This window comes from Lynx rufus, unplaced genomic scaffold (genome assembly GCF_022079265.1).
Source record: "Lynx rufus isolate CCGP_SWC_20201006 ecotype Redwood Valley unplaced genomic scaffold, mLynRuf1.p SCAF_4, whole genome shotgun sequence".
In the NCBI taxonomy this organism is placed as follows: domain Eukaryota; kingdom Metazoa; phylum Chordata; class Mammalia; order Carnivora; family Felidae; genus Lynx; species Lynx rufus.
This window is the reverse complement of record NW_025814856.1, coordinates 140,599,682-140,614,548: the sequence shown is the minus strand read 5'-3', so window position 1 is coordinate 140,614,548 and position 14,867 is coordinate 140,599,682. Positions and strand designations below refer to the sequence as shown.

At 38.3% G+C, this 14,867-nt stretch overlaps 1 protein-coding gene across 13 annotated transcripts in view; it reads left to right on the top strand.

Moving 5' to 3' along the window:
* CADPS2 (calcium dependent secretion activator 2) overlaps positions 1-14,867 on the top strand; it is a 545,419-nt gene that overhangs the window by 389,188 nt on the left and 141,364 nt on the right. For all 13 annotated transcript variants that reach the window (XM_047095962.1, XM_047095960.1, XM_047095958.1 and 10 more), the window contains 2 exons: positions 4,746-4,882; positions 7,167-7,354. In XM_047095962.1, the coding sequence (XP_046951918.1) occupies positions 4,746-4,882; positions 7,167-7,354 (325 nt within the window). The remainder of the gene's footprint in view (positions 1-4,745; positions 4,883-7,166; positions 7,355-14,867) is intronic.

Below are 14,867 nucleotides of genomic sequence, written 5' to 3'. Positions count from 1 at the left end.
CTTTTCTATGCAAAGCAACTGTTTTTCATTTTTCTCTCATGTATATAATGCAATACAGTATGTATGTAACACAATACAGTACAACACAGTTCATTTCCAATAATGTCAAAAAAGAACCAGAAAATTTACCTTTTTATTTTAAACCAGATTAAAAAAATCTTGAATTAGAATATAAGCTTACATTTAATTTTATGAGCTTATTTTCTTGATTAATCTAGTAAGTTGAATTTCACACTTCATAGGTATGTTTTATCTTACATTGAATATATTATATATTATAATATATTATTTCAAATAATGCCTTGTCTGTGATTCTAGTCTGTATGTGTTGATTAAAATTGTCTTGTGAAAATACTCCTTATTTGTTATTCGTTGCAGAAAGCAAGATGTGTAAATTCATACATCCGGTTTTAATTTAACAAAAACAAGCTAAGAAATTATTTGGATCGATAATAGAGGTGTGAACAAACTCCTAATTAATATACGTATCAACATTTCTCTTTGGTGTTCAGCATAATACATGTGTACATAAAACAAAAAATATTAACCAAGATCTACATAAAATTTTGTAACCTGGAACTTCCTATTAGTGGCTACGTGGGTGCTATAAAAAGACAAGTGGTCCTTATCTGTCCCATGTTTAACTTCATGTGAATTTTCAAGCTCATTGAGAATTTGACCTAAAAGGAAAGTATAATCAGATGTGGGTATCGGGAAATGCAGCTACCAGCAAACTCTTAACCATAGGACAGTCTTAAATCAAGTTATTGTATTTGAAAAGATTCATATGCTGCTTAGTTCAGTTCAGGATTTTGCAGAGGAGGAGATGCACTCTTAGGTAGCAACACCTTTTTCATAGTCCTTTTGGTACCTGAGTCCCAGGTCTGAACACCAGAGTGTTCTCAGAATGCTAAGGGATGCCTGCCTCTTCCCCTGCAGTGTCACATTTGCCCCTCCCTCACATCCTTTTCTCCCCTGTTTTATATTCTAATTTCTCTCAACACCAAGAGCAGTGAGCGTACATGCGTGCACACACACACACACACACACACACACACCATCCTTAGAATTAGTTGCAAAAGAAGAAACATTTCAGTTGATTTTTAAAAAAAATTTTTTTAATGTTTATTTTTGAGAAAGACACAGTGTGAGCAGGGGCAGGGGAGGGGCAGAGAGAGAAGGAGAGACACAGAACTCGAAGTGGGCTCCAGGCACAGAGCCTGACGCGGGGCTTGAACTCACAAACTGTGAGATCATGACCTGAGGTGGAGTCAGACACTTAACCAACTGAGCCACCCAGGTGCCCCTTCAGTTAACTTTTTTCCCCCTCACATCCTGAACTCTGACTTCAAGTGCCTATCCTCGTGTTTGCATTCTTGAGCACACAGGGGCCGGCTGTGGTCAGTGTCTACCGAAGAGCCCCCTCCCACACACCACAGGGGGGCCTACCAGCCTGCTAATAGTCCTCGTGTTATTTCCTAGGCTAGCTGTTTTCAAGTCAGTGTTAACTGTTTAAATTGGTACTGTCAGCCTACTCATTCTTTTCCCTGGACTTCCAACAGCTGTTACCCTAATGACAAATTTAAATTTTCAGGTTCCGTTTGAATAAGCCTCTATAATTCCATACATCTATAGCAAATAATAATCTTTCTCAATTTGGGTTTTATTCCATCCACTTTTACCACACCTGGTGACAGTACCACCTAAAGACGCTGGCGCATATAGCCAACTGTTACCATAGAAACTCTCCACCAGTATCCTCAATTACCATGTCCCACATCTGTAGTTAGTCCATAGGTTAATCATCACAATTTGTGACAGTTTTGCAGTGCGTTGTTCAAGCTCAAATCTCGTCGGTTTCTTTTGATAATTTTCTTACACCGTTTCGGAAGACAAACTGAACTGAAATTTGTCCTTATCGGTGAACGTTTGATTAGTGCCATGAATAATTTTTCATTTCAAACTAGTCACCATAATTTTGTGTTATAATAAACATTAATTGAAGATAATCGAGTATAACCCAGTTTTAAAGCCGGTCTCCAAGCTTTGCATTTGGTATGTAATTGATATCCAGATGATATCTCTGCATTTTCTAAGAGTAAATGTAGATATGTTACGCCAAGAGAAAACTACATGAAAATATTCTTGTACAGAAATAAGAAACTAGATAGTATTTCAACAATAGTTTTCCTATTGTACTTTGGTTCATGAGCGGGTGTTTTAAAGTGAAATATTTCTCACACAGAGATCAAAACTGTTGCTTTTTCAAAATTTATTTCTTCATGAATTTATAGAAACTAATGAATCAGTGGTGCATCGTGAAATATATTTGCATGAAGTATTTCAAATTGTGCTTATAAGGTATAAAAAGAAAGTAGAACAGCTTGGTCTTTGCAGCCTGTATTTTGAAGATGGGCAATCCCTAAGAATACATTTCACTTTCATGGAAATATAGCCCCAGCGAGATTGTGGGGTTTCTTTCTTTAATAGAATTTTGTTGGCCTGCATATTTTATCACTGTCGATATGGAGTCCATTTTTGTGACTTAAACTGCTATTAGGAATATTTTTATCACAAAAGCCAATTGTTGGCAAAGTAATTTTTCATTCATGTGTGTGATTCAGAAGGGCTTAACACATAGGTAAATGTGTGGTTTAGAGTGACATTTCATGAGGAAAATACTTCATAAAGTAAATTCATTTTTAAAAATACGATTTGATTGCAGAAATGAACCATAAGTCATATTTTTCAGGACCTTGTAGATTTTAAGACTGTAAACACTTTGCTTTAAAATGAAAAAAAAATTGCTTCTATAAACCTCTATAAAGGGTGGAAGCAAAAAGAGAATTATGTACAATGTATTGTATGTATTTATGTATGTAATGTATGTATTTTGTAGAAGTGTAAAAGAATTTTGGATTTTCTGTGAAATTTATTGTATATCCTATTCTCAACAGATAAGCCTTAAGTGAGTGTTATTTTTAACTTCTTGTTATGACCTTCTCCGTTGAAAGAAATAATGAATAAAATTCAGATGTTTTATAAAACTAGTAATTTCATAAAGATGTTACTAAAAGATTTTTTTCACTCAAACGGAGAAATGAAGATCCTAAGATTATTTAGAACACAAAATAACAGTTTTATTATATATGTACCTTGCATTTTTCAATATGCTGTCTACTAATTTGATATTATTTTTGCATCATTATATATGTAACTTTATTTTGAAAGACTTATGCATACAAATAAAGTACAAGAGAATTTGGATTGTCTCATTTCTCAATTCAGGAAGAGCAGTTTAATAACATTTGGTGTTCATCCAGTTAATACTAATTTACCACATGTAATGCATTTAATCATTCAGTTAAGTAATTAGTGAATGCAAGGGAATACATATGGCAGTTTCTCCATGGATCACAACCCAATACCTTACATCATCGATGAACACCCATTCATTGCTAACTTGCTGCATTCACATCTGCACTGATGTGAGATTTTTTTTTTAATGTGATTCTGAAGACCCTTCAGCTTGAATTACATAGTTCTTCCATCCACAAATATGGCTGAAAGTTGAACTTGACATAGGATCAATATGATCTGGGCTAAATATCTAAATGTGACTGATTATGTTAGCATCATGTCCACAGATCAATATTGAGTTTTATTATGAGCCTGACTCTATAATTGCGTTTAATCAATAAACTTTTGTCTTCCTTCCTTTACAATTTTAGGATTGTACCATATAGGTTTTAAAAATTACATTTGGCTTACATTTAGGACTCTACTTCTTGTGATGACCAGAATGAGATCTGTCTATGAATTTTAAGGAACAATGGAGCCTTGGCCCCACCATTGTCAGGAGAGTCCACTTTTACCCTGATAACTGATTGCTTGCCTGATGCACGCTACATTTCTAACAGAGCTAATGTAGTAACACCCCAGCACTCCTTTTGGGTGGTGTGTGTCTTTTTTTCTCTCTACTTAGTAAATAATTCACATTGAAGACTTTGACAAAACATACCATTAATGAAAGCAGTCCTAAAAGCTTGCCTTTTGATAAACCCGCAGGGTCTGCAGGCGTTGAAAGATGCAATCTGCAAAGAACAAGAAATTTGGGTCTTTGATTGAAGTGCCATTTGGGACGTTATGCTTTGTCTGCGTATTTGCACAAACATGATGCTCCCTTTTTCCTATCTCTTAAACTTGAAGCTTGAGAGCATTCAGTGCCATTTCTACATGAAGATTGGTCCCATTAAAGGCTCAAAAAAAAAAAAAAGGAAAAGAAAAAGAAAAAAAAGACTGGAAGTGATCCAGCAGAAGCCTGTGTGTTCATTTCTGTCCTAGTTTGCCATTTGGAAAGCAAGCTTCTAGCCATCATTGTTATTTTTTTATGATTAGACCTGGGTTCTTTTCCAGTCAATTCCTTCTTTAAACACATACTTAAAATGTATCTACTTTCTTAAAATTGGAAAATAAGATTATTTCTGTGATGAATATTAGAAGAGGCTCTGATTGAAAGTAGGATTTCCTCATTTCAAATGATCTGCAGATTTTTCCAGATCCTTTTTCACTAGGCTACAGAAAAATTGCAATTTATGTTAATATGCTGGATTCCTGGCATCCTATTTTTTGCAATAGAAAATAGTGTGTTATCATGAGGCATGCATTTGGTGTTCAAAAACTGTATTTGCCCATGAGTAAGCCAGGAAAGTAAATGTATTATACATGCTTTTCTGGATTTACAGATGCAGACCGTTTTCAGAAACATGGTATGGATGAGTTTATTTCTGCTAATCCTTGCAAGCTTGACCACGCCTTCCTTTTTAGACTACTCCAGAGGCAGACTTTGGATCATAGACTGAATGATTCCTATTCTTGCTTGGTGAGTACAAGTCTGTCCATCCAGTTCCCTGTAGGTTAGAATGAAAGATTTTTTTTTTTTAAGTGAGAAACACTTGTTATGAAGCGGCATTTTATTCCTGACCCCTTTAATAACTGTAGTTGGGAGTTAGGGATAAAGGATTCCAATCGATTGCTTCCCAATTTGAAAATTATACACTTGAAGACCACTGCTGTGCCACTCAATAGACAGGAGAATAGACTCAGACAGACACTGACTTGTGGTTTATCAGTCCCTCTGGAGAAGGCTGAATGAAAATAAAGGCTTTAATGAAGGCCAAAAAAAAAAAAAAACAAAACAAACAAACCACACCTCTGGGATAGGATTTACTAACACCTGTAGAGACATTTTAAGGTTTAAAGTCTCACCAAATGTTGATATCTTTCGTTTCTCTCTTGTTTCTAGAAAGACAACCTAAGTGGCGGGGGAAAGAAACAGTGGGATAAATGATATGACAGGGCAACATGTAACAAGAAAGCTTTGGTTTCCTTTAACCTTCCAAAGATAATTTGAATTCCTTAAAAAAACTAAATCAAGTAGCTAAACTGCTACTCAATGTGTTGAAACCAGGCAGAATTTGGCATATAAAGTACCGTTTACATATAGAAGGAATGCTTGACCCCTCAGAATGTGGGCATTAAACTGTAGCCTAGGAATTGCACATGCCTTTCCAAGGATTTATATCAGCGGCCATTCCTCTGAAATGTGTCCAGCCTGAATATGCCTGTTTCCATCACCACATGGTCTTTTGACTGCTGAACATGGTATGGTAGCTACCTACAATAAAGCTACGGTCTCTTTAAAGTAAGATTTTAGACAGGATGTGCTCCAAGCTCATTGGACATGTTTGAATAGGCAGGAAGAATTAAAACCACTTACTGCTGTGATCACAATTTACTGTCCTGATAAGTCATTTGTACATTCATTATTAAGTACACTACATGCATGGTTTAAACCTGATCCAGCCCAAACTTTACAATTATATGGAGAGTGAAATCATCACAAGACCTGATGGTGCCTTTCCGGGGACAAGCACACACACAGTGGACATCAATGACGGGCTTCCCTGGTGGATTTCCACTCATTGGAGTTGGGTACTGAATTACAAAAGTTGTTTTGGTTAAGTGGATGACCCCACGTGTCATAAGGAGTCTGAGGAGAGCACTACAGTGTGTCTTCAACTGCATCTAGAGGGTAGTGAGCATGGTGTGATGAGAAAAGGGTGTTTGGAGGCAGGATGGATGGCCCTGGATGTAAATCATGGCCTGACAACCGACTTTCAGTGTCTCGAGCAATTCACTAAATGTTGCTGCATTGTAGCTTATGTGGCTGTGACAGGGAGAGCATAGTAACTACCAGGCACGATGGCTCTAATATTACAGAGAGCGCGTAATATTGTATGTCCAGTTCGGTGCCTGTACCATCACCACAGTAAGTTTTTGAGAGCTTGTTTTTCTCCGTCTTAGTGTTCTTGCTGTCTTAGCTTTCTGCATTTCTCACCGATCTTTTCCTTCTCTTGCGCCATTATCCTGCCCCCTTTTAAAACCATTTATTTCTTAGTTCATATAATCCATCAAAACATTTTTTATGAACCAACTCTGCCTAACCCTGCCCTCCAGTATTAGCCAAGCAGACACTACCTGCTGGTTCATTTGGCTCACACGCACGCACACACACACAAGCGCACGGACACACACACCTTTCACATCTCGTTTCAAGAACACCAAAAACTATTATAAAACATTAACTCTGTTATATTGGTCACAGAAGGACAAACAGAACGAGAACAATGTCCCAAAAATGTAAATTTCCAAATAGCATATGTTTACCGCTGCTAGACTTCACTAGGATTGTCTTATAAAAGTGCTTCTGGCAACTCGGCAGTTTCGATTATGGTGTCTGATTTACCGTTCTCTTTTTAATTGACTCATTCATGGATCGAAGTTTGTCAGAATGTTATTCTTCGTGACTGACAATTTTAGATACTGTGAATAAATTTGGTTAATTTTGAATGACCGTGGAGAAAAACCGGTTTCCCGTGCCTTGCCGTGGCAATAAAGAGAGAATGGTGTTAGGTGACCAGCGTCCCAGATCAGGTCCAAAACTGTTGACATTAGCTTTCTGAAAATAACATGCAACATGCTACTAATAAAAAAAATATATCAAAAGACACTTTGATGCAGCTTCTTCTTATAATGTCTAAGAGTGCCTACAGAAAAGCAAATCCTAGTACAGAAAGAAAAAAAATTTTTTTTTTCTTTTGCAGGGTTGGTTTAGCCCTGGCCAAGTCTTTGTGTTAGATGAGTACTGTGCACGTTATGGTGTGAGAGGCTGTCACAGACATCTCTGCTACCTTACAGAACTGATGGAACATTCAGAAAACGGTGCTGTCATTGACCCAACCCTGCTCCATTACAGCTTTGCATTCTGCGCCTCTCACGTGCATGGCAACAGGTATTTTTACTTGCAAACACGCAGTGATATATGCAGGGTTGACTTGGGAAGAGAGAAAAATGTGCTTTGCCACTATCACCTAGTAACAGATTTTAAATAGCAAGCACTTCTTGCAAGAGACGGGAAAAAAAACCCACAAAGGAAAAATGTACATCAATATGCTGTTGATTTAGGTTGGCTGCACTTTATGTTTCTTTTTGCCGTTGAAGCCACTTGAAAGAGAAAGGAAGAGAATATCTAGGAGATTAGAAGTTGCCTTTTAGTTCTTAGGTACCACCTCACACTCAGGTCTGCACAGCTGAAGTGTCCTCTGTATGTTCATCATGATGCATATGTATGTCTGGGTAGAACTTGTTGATAGGTCCGTGTATACCTAATGGTCCATCCTTGCCTTTCCGCTGTGGAATAAGTTTTCATTGATAAAGCAAGATAAATAAGGAGGTTTATGGGGAGTCTCCTCTTAGCTCCTGCTCTGTACCTTAGGAGCAAGTGTCCCGTTTTAGCACCCTGAGCCAGTGACCTCACCTTTTGCTTTACCAAAAGGACAAAAAAAAAAAATCACCTAGTACAGGCCCCCCACAGCTATGTGCTTCTGAGCTTAAAATCTCTCCATGTCTCATTCCCTACCTTTTCTTCATCCTGTTCCAGGGAACCTTATTAGGGTTCTTCCCACAAAGGGGTTACCCCTTATCCCATCCCCCTTTTGGCTTGTTTCAGCCATCATTCCATCTCTCCATCTTCCTATTTCCTTTCTTCCCACAAACCTGTGTAAGCTTTTGCTAGCCTCACAGCATTACAGGATGGTCAAGGGACTCTGAAGTCAGAATGCTGAGTTCAAAGGAATACAAATTAACAGTGTGAGGTAGGGTAAGCTTCGTCATCTAGTGAAGTGTCTGGGTTTCCCTGTCCTTGAGAAGGATAGAACATAGCATCTTTCTCAGAAGTCATGAATTGGCTAGGGATTAAGTGCATTAGTATGTGTCAGGTACTTAGAACACTGCCTGACACATGATTTGTCAAAAAAAAATGTTAACTGGTAGTTTATGTTGTCGTAAGTGTTGTTATTATGTCAAGCTACCTTTCCATTGTTCTCTTTATCTCCCCAACAAATCTTCTGTCTCCATTCCCCCATCTGCTTCTGGCTTCTAGCTCCTCACTTACCAACAAGGCTTCTTGAAATAGATTGCATAATGACCTAGTCCAGGAACCTCTTCTCCGGCTTCACCTTCGCTACTCCCACTGAAAAGATGATGCTCTTGAATTTCCCAGGGTCTGTGCTGCTTGAACTGCTGCTTATCTCCCTGGTGCCGTACCGCCTCATGTCGGCTCTCCCCTTATTTATTTTTGACCATCTCTTTGTTAATAATTTTTGTTCCTCCAGACTCCCAGGTACAGGATAGCTCTTTTCTCACATCTGTTCTTGAACTTGCTCTTCTTTCTGAGAATTTTTCTACTTCACAGAAAAATTGTACTTCAGTGATCTTGCCCCTTTCCACAGCGACCTCTCTTTTTACAGACAACTCCATCCCGATGACTCTTCTAAACTATAGGTCTCTATTGACCATGGATGGCTTGAATGTTCTGGTACTTTCAACTCTGTGTATAAAATAAGTCTGTCATCTCACTAGACCAGCTTCTGTACCTCTTGTAGCTCTTAGCAGGGTACCTGGCAAAGAGTAACGAAATAAGTGCTCAGTAAACATTTGATGAGTGAATGACTGACTTCACTGGTTATGTTAATATCACTTCCATTAATGACGTATTCATTTTCCATTCATCTTTTGCTTTTACCTTCTAGACCCAGTCTGTTGCCAGTGTCAACACTGAGCACTCCTCAGGTTCGCTTTTTTATCACTTTCATTGCGCTATCCTAATTCAAGCCTTCATTTTTTTCTTGCTTATTTATCTTTATACATGTCTCTACTGCTTTTTTTTAAATTTTTTTTAAGTTTATTCATTTTTGAGAGAGAGAGAGCATGAGCAGGGGAGGGGCAGAGAGAGAGAGGTAGACACAGAATCCAAAGCAGGCTCCAGGCTCCAAGCTGTCAGCACAGAGCCTGACGCAGGGCCCTAACTCACAGAGCATGAGATCATGACCTGAGCTGAGGTCAGAGGCTCAACCGACTGAGCCACCCAGGCGCCCCATCCATCTCTACTGCTTTTTTAAAAAAAAAAAAAATATTTTAAGAGAGAGCACAAGCCAGGGAGAAGGGCAGAGGGAGAGAGAATCTTAGGCTCCACCCTCAATGCCTCACGATGTGGGGCTTGATCTCAGAAACCATGAGATCACAACCTGAGTTGAAATCAAGAGTCTGACGCTTAACCAACAGAGCTACCCAGGCACCCCTCTCTGCTGCTTTTTGCCCTCCCTACAAAAGTCTAGCAATCACCTTCAAAATTACAGATTAACTTTTATTCTACTCCTTTACAAAAAACTTCAGTGATCCTTGTTTGATTAGGAAATTAAAGATAAGTTCCAATCTATATTGTTAGGGTTTTCTCTACATATTTCTTGTCTGATCTACCCAGACTTCTCTCCCAGTATGCCTCCATATATAATCTTTACCCCAGACAACTCATTTATTCATCATGTCCTATTTGTCGTTTCCCAAATTTGTAATCGTCCTGTATCATAAAGCTCCTCAAAGAAAGCTTCAGTTAACTTAAACACTAAAAACCTTATGCCTGTAGTTTTCTTATGAACTTTATCCTGCATACCTACATGCTGCATCCATGCCCACACTCACCCGCTTCTATCCTAGTAGGTCATATTTTAAAGGCAAAACCCAGCTCTTGTTCACCTGTTGTGCTCTGCAGGAGGAGACCACACTGCCTTGTACATTGTGGGCACACAGTAAGTATTTGCTGAGTTGAAGTTGTCATTGTTGCCATTCTCATTCCACAGTAAATGAAAACCAATCCTGGTCTCAGGATCTGGGACCTAATTATGGAACACAACCTTAACTTGAGAATTAAGGGGAAACGCAGATTGTAGTCATTTCCCATTACCCTAAACTAAACCATCTACACTCCGTAAACTTTGGTGGGGGGGTGGAGGGTAACGGGGTGGCAACAACAGAGGACAGTCAGGATCACTAATCAATAGCCAACATGAGCAGTTTTTTTGTTTTTTTTTTTTAAACTAAAACTGTTTCCTAGCTCCTGGCTCTGTCTTACCTCCTCCTGACCAATGGATGTCAAAAGATATGTCTCCCAATGTTAGTTAGGCAGGATTCCGAAATGCAAGAGGCTGAGACGGTTGTACTGAAACAGACCTACCCAAAGAATTTGGTACGATCAGATTATTTTCATCATTAACACTGAAAGGGATAATTAAGTTGAGAACCTTAAGTAGGACATTCAGCTAATGCTTCCCCAAAACGTGTATGTTTGAGACACATTTTAATGGAAAGTTACTGAGGCAGCTGGGAACTGCCACCTTGGAGGCAGGCTGATTTGAATCTATAGGTTGCCATAGTTACTTTTATTCTGTAAAGCTATTGTTTTCTTTATAATGGTACACTGCAAAGTATAATATAAGGTGTGCTTATATGTTCATGCTTGTGTTATGCTTAACATAAATCCATTTTCTGGGTTAAAATGTGTACATTTTCAGATATCTCTGCATGATATAAAACAAATATGGGTCAGTCTGGGATTCAACATTTAGGTCACGTGCAGCTTAAAAAAGGAAGAAATGCAGTTTTAGGGAAATTTGAACCTCAGTTTGAGGTAGAAATTATCTAAGATAAGCTGACGGGTATGATGTCATTCAGAAATGTCATGCCATCACAGTGAACGAATAAAAAGAGGCAAAAGATCACTACTTGAATCTAACTCCGAAATCTGCAAACTGACCCATTTTGGGCAAATGACTTAATCTTTCTGAAACTCCCAAGTTCTCGTGTGTAAAAGGGGAAATGCTAATATGAAGATACTGGATAATTATCAGTACTTATTAGTTGTTATTCTAACAGTGCTTTTTCCCTTTGCCACCCAGCCACAGGGACGTAAACTGTAAGGAGAAAAAAACGTGAAAAATAGGTAGAGCTGTGATAGCTCATGCTAAGTGGAAATATTTCAGTGCATATGTAATTATAATCTTCATTTCTTTGCTGATAGAATATTCAGGTTTTAGCAACCTCGCCTTATGAAAATAAGCTTCTCTTATCCGAGTCTGCAGTATCTGATATTTATACAGACTTTTGTTAAAAATACCATCAATGTCAAGTCCGACTTTTCTACAGTATTTGCCATAGTCTCTCTTTATGATCGTTTTTATCTGTCAAGACACATTCAGAGCTCCATTTTGCTCATTACCTGAGCTACCTCTGTCAAAAATTCAAAAGGAAAAAAGATTGCCTTTTGTCATTGACTGAAGTGAAGGACAACAGTGCCGTCTGGATCTGAAATTTTTCCGGGAGCACATCCTATTACACAGCATTGAGCTCTCAAGGTGCTCTGTGCCGACCCATCTTCTCTGAATAGCACTCGGAGTGTTTCAGGAATAAAAGAATAGAGTTAAACAGAAAAGGTCTGGCTGGTACTAAGATGGAGGAAGAGAGAGAAAAAGAAAGGAAGAAAGAAAAAAGTGAGTCAAGGACAGAAACAGACACATTCCTCCTGCAGGATGATAGCCGCACGTCTGTGAATAACAGAGCCACTCAGTGATCGTGACACTAAGGACTGACAGGAAGGAGAAAAGAGACTTTCAGAGACTATGCATTATAGGGCAAAGTTCTAGGTTGATACGTGTGGTTATGCATCTTGGTTTTGCTAGTCACGCTGAGGGTGGAGAAGCTAAAGCAGCAACACAAAATGGCTTTTATGTGTCAGTTTAATGTAAGGTATGTATACAGGGTATTCACTGGCTTGGCCACAGTTTAGTGGGCCCGCCTTAGAGCTGCTGCACGTCTGACAAAAGCCAGCTCAGATGCGCTTTCAAGTGTAGGGATGGGTTTGTAACATGACTAGAGTTTATATTGAAAATAATCTCGATTTTTTGTGGACTCCAGACTACGTCACAGAGTAGTAGGCAGCTTTCATGGGATCAATCATATTGTTATATGATGATGTCTCCATCTTCACAGATAACATTTCCTCTGACGTATCACTTCAGAAATGGTGCCTTAACTTCCCGTCTCTTAATTTTAGGGACAGTGGTGCATGTTTGAGTAAAATCATAGATAATTGCATCAAATAGGCTCATCAAAACTTTTCCTTACCACTTTTTTTTCCTTACCATTTCTTAATTCTAGTCTTTTATATGTGACTTAGAGAAAATAAGTGTAAATGTCACATCAGTTGTGAATCTGGAGACTCACTTCTGGGACAGGTGGGCAACCAGATCAAATGCCATAAGCAATGTTCATCTTCATGTAATGCGTCCAGGTGGACAGATTTCATCCTATGTGCACAGAAGGGGAAGGGATAGTGATCAATGAGTGCCTTTTAAAATATACTCTGAGGGTTCTTTGTTGATTCTCTCAGAAACGATAGAATAACCTCAGATCTGTCTCAGTCAGGCTTGCCTAGCAATAACATCTATCCCCACCCAGCCTTGAGTTCAATACTAGAGCAAGGTAATTATGCCTTTCAAAACAACACAGACAAAAACAGAAAGTGAACAGTTGAGTGGAAAGACATAGTATGTTGAAACAGAACATCTGTCTTCAGCTCTCCTACTTATGAGCTATTTCCTTTTGATCAGTTGGTCCTGGCTGAGCCTCAGTTTCCCATCTGTTCCTTGTGAATAATTACATCAATGCTGCCACCTCATGTTTCTGGAAAACATTGTGGGTCTAATGGGACAGTGGCAAAGACCTCGCCAAAAGCAGGAGTCAAGAACCCAGTCATCAAGTGTGATAAGTAAGCTGCCAGAATGCAATCTGAAGAATATAGTTATTAAAATCACCTAATCAGTTTCCTGTTTTCCTTCCACACCATTCATTTGCAGCACACAGCTCCTAGATTTTTCTGAAATAATGCCTAAAAGAGCCCACTGAAGGTAAATCGTTAAGGAAGAGACAAGTCAAAGGGTTTTTTAATATGTGTTAGAATGTAAATCAGGTTAATTTACCTTGTAAATTAGCTCCTGTAAGCAAGAACTACACCAGCTTTTTTTAAACTCAGGGCCTTTAACGCCTTCTTAGCATCTAGAATTAGGTGTGGAAAAGTTTGAGGTCTTGAGTTGGATTTTCATGTAACTTTCTAATATACTAAAGTTTTTTTTTAAGAACATAATATGTAATGCTGTTACATAAAAACAAACACAACTATCTGTGCACATCTATACCATTTACTAGTACTCTTGCCAGTTTAGGGTTTTTAGATCTATGTTGATGTACAAAATTGGCCTATTTTTTCCCTCTCTCATACTGCTTTTATTGGGATGTGATATTCACGTTACCATAGATAGCCATATACAGTGAGTTTGGGAACTTTGTAGCTTATTCTGTATAGACGTCAAATGACTCACTGTTTAAAAATTATCAGTAACTCCTCTTTAAAACCATCTGGGCTTTGAGACTTCTAGATGGAAAAATTTTTACCTATCACATTAGTTAATTTTGTAGTTAGCTATATAGGCTTTCCGTCTATCTTTTGAGTGAGTTTTGTCGGGTTATGGTTTTCTAGGAAATAGTGCATTTTATCGAAGTTTTCAAATGCATTGATACTAAGTTCAAGTCATTCTTTGTACTTTTTGCTCTGCCTACTTTTTGTACATTATAATGTTGTTTATTTGTATCTTCTCTTTTCTCCCTCAATCCATCTTGCCAGAAGTTCTGTAAACTTTATTAGTCTTTCCAAAGAAGTAGATTTTGGCTTTGTTGAACTATGCTACTCTTCTCCCTTTTCATTAATTTTTTTAAAAAAACCAACTTTTTAGAAACATAATTTTAGATTTACAGAAAAATTGCAAGGATGTTGCAGGGAATTTCTATATTTGTTTCCCCTGTTACCGTCGTATAATATCATGGTATATTTGTCAAAACTAAGAAACCAACATTGGCATGTTACTGTTAGCTAACCAGTAGTTCTTAATTGTGTTTCACTAGCCCATTTTTTTGTGTCCTATTTTTTTCTTTCCTGTTCCAAGGTCCAACTCAGGATGCCACCCCTGTTGCATTTAGTTGTCATGTCCCCTCTGATCTGTGGAGTTCCTCCATCTTTTTGTGGTTTTTCACAACCTTGACTGTTTGGGAGAGTTCTGGTCGAGTATTTTGTCAGATATCTCTCAGTTTGGGTTTGTGGGACATTTTCATGATTAGATTGAGGTTATGGGATTTTAAAGAGATAAAATACTGTCTCATCTCAGGAAGTCCTTGATAACCCCAAGACATCACTGGTCATCTTCACTCTAGGGTCACTTGGGAAAGGTAGTGCATGCCCGGATTCTCCACTGCAAAGATATTATTTTGCTTTCTCTAAACACTAGTTTTTTAAAGCAAGTCACTAAGTCTAACTCACACTCAGTGGGAGAGTGCCACTTTCCTGGAGTGAGGACCAACTA